We start from the raw sequence: 3848 nt of genomic DNA, 5'->3' as shown, positions 1-3848 counted from the left end.
TATTCGATTTTAAAATAAAATGTTGTCTAAACCGTCAAATATTCATATCCATGAGGTTTTATTATTTTTTTTTTTTTCGTTCTGCCTCTGTATATGGAATATGCCTATCTTTTTATAGACCTGTTATAGGTTTTGTCTTGCAGGAACAATGGAGTATCCAGCTTAATATAATATACATAACCCAAATTTATTGATTTTTTTTCTTTAGGCCTATATTCAAATAATGTTACAGTATATTGTTCAATAATTGATTGAAATTGTGTTTGATTGATTGATTGATTGATTGGTTATTCGGTTTTAATTTTCCTATATTGATTTATTAGTATTTGTTTTTAGTATTTGTGTTTGTAGTAGGCCTAGGCCTATTGCTTTTCTTCTCACTTAAAAGGCCTGATCGTAATTAAAGATTTACAAAGTTTGCCATCTGTAAAACCACTTCGTGGTAAATAAAACAAGATAACACATAATTTCCGATTAGTCGTGGAACCAAAACGATTTCTGACGCGACCTTGTAAATAATTAAAGCAAGTTAAGAGAGTATACAGTAGTGTAAAGTGTATTTTATGCGGTCACTTTCTTCGTACATCAAGACACTTTAGAGGCAGTATAGCGGTGTCTTCAGATACAGCAATAGTCATGCTAGAGATGAAGAGACTATGGGTAAGAGAAATGGTGGAAAGAATAGAGAGAGGCTGGATGAGTTTTTTTTAATTATTTATCTTTTTATTGTAGAATAAGGTATACACTTTTTTTTATAAGAACACTGAGGCTGAAATTGCTTAAACAAATAAAAAAATTTGAGGCTGAGGTAAAATGTTTTTTATTTATTTTTTTAAATATAGAAAAATTAATCAATTTTATCTGTACCTTGTGTTCAGTAGATGTAACTATGTAATACCGTAATACCATTTTTATTACAATACAGTAATATACTGTTGTAGAATAATAATTTTCTGTTTGAAAAATGTGTAAAATATTACCAAAATATGAATATTTTGAGCCTGAAATCTGCAAAAATAAGAACACTGAGCCTGTACAAAATATTACTGGTTCTTATTTAGTTTGTGTAATGTTTTCTTTAGACATGGGCCTATAGACATATTTATTTAGTTTTGCACTGCTGCTTGTTGTATGTTGTTAGTATATAGTAGTAGGGAGGATTAAAAGGGTTAGGTAAATCATGGAGTTATAATTATGGTAAATTGACGAGTGTAGCTGATGGAAAGAGGGTCGTAGGAAAAAATGGCCCCAGAAAAAATGGTGCCAGAGAGAATAGCCCTGGAAATGGCCCCAGACGAAGTGTTTTAAATAAATATATTTAAATGCTGTATCAAGAGTTGAATCATATATGAATTTTTTAAATTTACATTTTTTGCAACATTTAAACAATTGGAAGATTTTAAAAGAATTATTTTTATTACCCAATTTTACCTACCTGTCTTTTGGGGCCATTTTTACTGGGGCCATGCTTTGCAGGGCCATTTCTTCCGGGCTATTTTTTTCCGGGGCCATTTTCTCCGTACACCGGAAAGAGAGGAGAGGATTGGGAAAATGATGAAGATGAAGATACTATGGTTTAATGATGGGGAGAAGGAGTCCCGATCAGCTGTTCATTCATATTTCATTTTTGTGGAAATTATCATTTCTTCTAATATGTTTATGTAGGTTGTATATTCTGAACAGAATTGTTTATTGTATTTATCTCATATTAGGTTTCATTTATTTTCATTGTTATAATGTAAGGATGCACCGTCCACTTTATTCCAAATAAATAAATACCGTAGTCCTCAAATATTATAATGATTTCAATATTCCCATTTTAAACGCATGCGTAACAATCGGTGATAATTTCTATATACAGTAATTACGATTGATATGATGCTGCTGGTTTTTTTTTTTTAGTCCACGGTTCAAATTCGTTGAAACACAAGCAAATTCGTTATAAACCCTAAACCAGAGGTGGGCATAAAGATCTGTCGGAGGGCCAAAGTGAATTTTGGATTTAACACCGAGGGCCGCACCCAAACTTTCATGTTTCTATTGAGCTTCCAAAAACCTCAAGGCACTGCTTTTACACCACTTTATTCTCAGTTTAATGTTACTTTTTTACATAATCGATGTCGGGCCGTAGAAAATAAGATGTTTTCTAGCCAATGTTGCTTGGCGGGCCGCTGCTGCACCCATAGGGTTTTTAATTCATTTTCGCAGGCCGCAAAAAAATCACTGTCGGACCGCATGCGGCCCGCGGGATGGACTTTCCCCACCTCTGCCCTAAACCTAGTTGATGAGACTGTATTGAATATTGCTTAGGCCGGTCACCGCTTAGCCGCGGCGACAATATCAAAACGTTTATAAACCGTATTGTGCTCATTTTAAAACCTCGGGCAAGCAAGAATGATACATCCACTCTTTAATCTATTAAAATTCCTTATAGCACCTATGACAGTTGTATCGTGTTGAAGTATCGCTCGATCTTCACCGTCGAAATTTGTTTACTTTGGGCGTGGAAATGGGGTAATGATTCTGTTAAAAAAACAACCGGAATCGAATTCTATACATCATTACTACGGGCATAGATTCTCCGAATTTCAGGCCTAAAGCCATACAAGATGCTCCACCGCTGTCTGATCCCTTCGTTCTTCAAAAACATGGGCAGCTGGAACGGTAGGCCTACAGCATCTTCCTAACCTATATTTTTAGGCCTGTGAATATTTTAGGGCTCAGAATTATTAAAATCATATTCCATAAGTTTCTTTTTAAAGTCAAGAGTATTATTAGACAATTAATGAATTAACTGGTCTGTATTGGATGGGTTTTGATTCGTTCCATGGTAGCCATGCCCATAATCTTCTGCTTATTATAAAGTACAGATTCGTTTATACAAGGCCGACAAATTCAATTAGAAAACCTATATTAACATGACAAAAAATACAAGAACACATTCTCGTATAATAATGATGATAATTATGATGGTGATGATGATGATAATAATAATAATAATAATAATAATAATAATAATAATAATAATAATAATAATAATAATAATAATAATGTTAATAATATTATTAATAATAATAATAATAATAATAATAATAATTATTATTATTATTATTATTATTATTATTATTATTATATAGGCCTAATGATAATGATGACTTCGACCAATCGATGACGACAATGATGATGGTGGTAGGTCTACTGGTACTGATAACGATGATGGGTGGATGATGATGTAAAATGATAATGATGATATTAGTTGTAACCTGTATACATCAATTTCAGACATCGGTTACTTGCCACTGTCTTCAGACTTTTTGTGTTTATTTTGTTACTAGATATTACCAATGTCTCTTTATTTTCGCTTTTGTCAGTATATATGCTGGTATGACGTATACAGGTAGGCGTAGATTCATTTTCGTGATATTTTGATGTCAAACGCTTCGTGATGACACACGAATAGGTATAATAATAACTAAACTTTAACCACTTTGATTCTACATGAATATTATTGACTTGATGAGTTTGCCAGCTGTTTGAAGCCTTATGAAATAATGATGGACAATAATGTTTCCCGTAAGCGCCGAAATTAAAATTTTGACCATCAGCCGACCTAAATGAAGATTTGGATGTTGTATATTAACTAATAATATATAGGCCTACACCCTTTCTGATAGGATCGTGCGCGGTATTTGTTTAAATTATTCAGAAGCCACTTATTCGCTATCTTAAAGTGGTGATTTTCAGCATTTATTATTTACACATGTCTGTTTCCTTGCGGGATTTGATTACTTTGTACGGCGGCATAAATTAAGGGAGAAATGACGCACACCACTCAGATCAAAGAACAG

The 3848-nt window shown here is 33.0% G+C and overlaps 1 protein-coding gene across 1 annotated transcript in view; it reads left to right on the top strand.

The window, feature by feature from the left end:
• Window positions 1–548: 548 nt before the first annotated feature.
• LOC117116879 (homeobox protein MOX-2-like) overlaps window positions 549–3848 on the top strand; it is a 45598-nt gene continuing 42298 nt past the window's right edge. Inside the window, exon 1 of the mRNA XM_033260994.1 lies at window positions 549–660. Coding sequence (XP_033116885.1) covers window positions 637–660 — 24 coding nt within the window. The 5' untranslated portion in view covers window positions 549–636. The remainder of the gene's footprint in view (window positions 661–3848) is intronic.

Source organism: Anneissia japonica, unplaced genomic scaffold, assembly GCF_011630105.1.
Source record: "Anneissia japonica isolate Jap-2015-1 unplaced genomic scaffold, ASM1163010v1 scaffold1302_len1884557_cov193, whole genome shotgun sequence".
Lineage (NCBI taxonomy): Eukaryota > Metazoa > Echinodermata > Crinoidea > Comatulida > Comatulidae > Anneissia > Anneissia japonica.
This window is presented reverse-complemented; position numbering and strand designations above follow the sequence as displayed.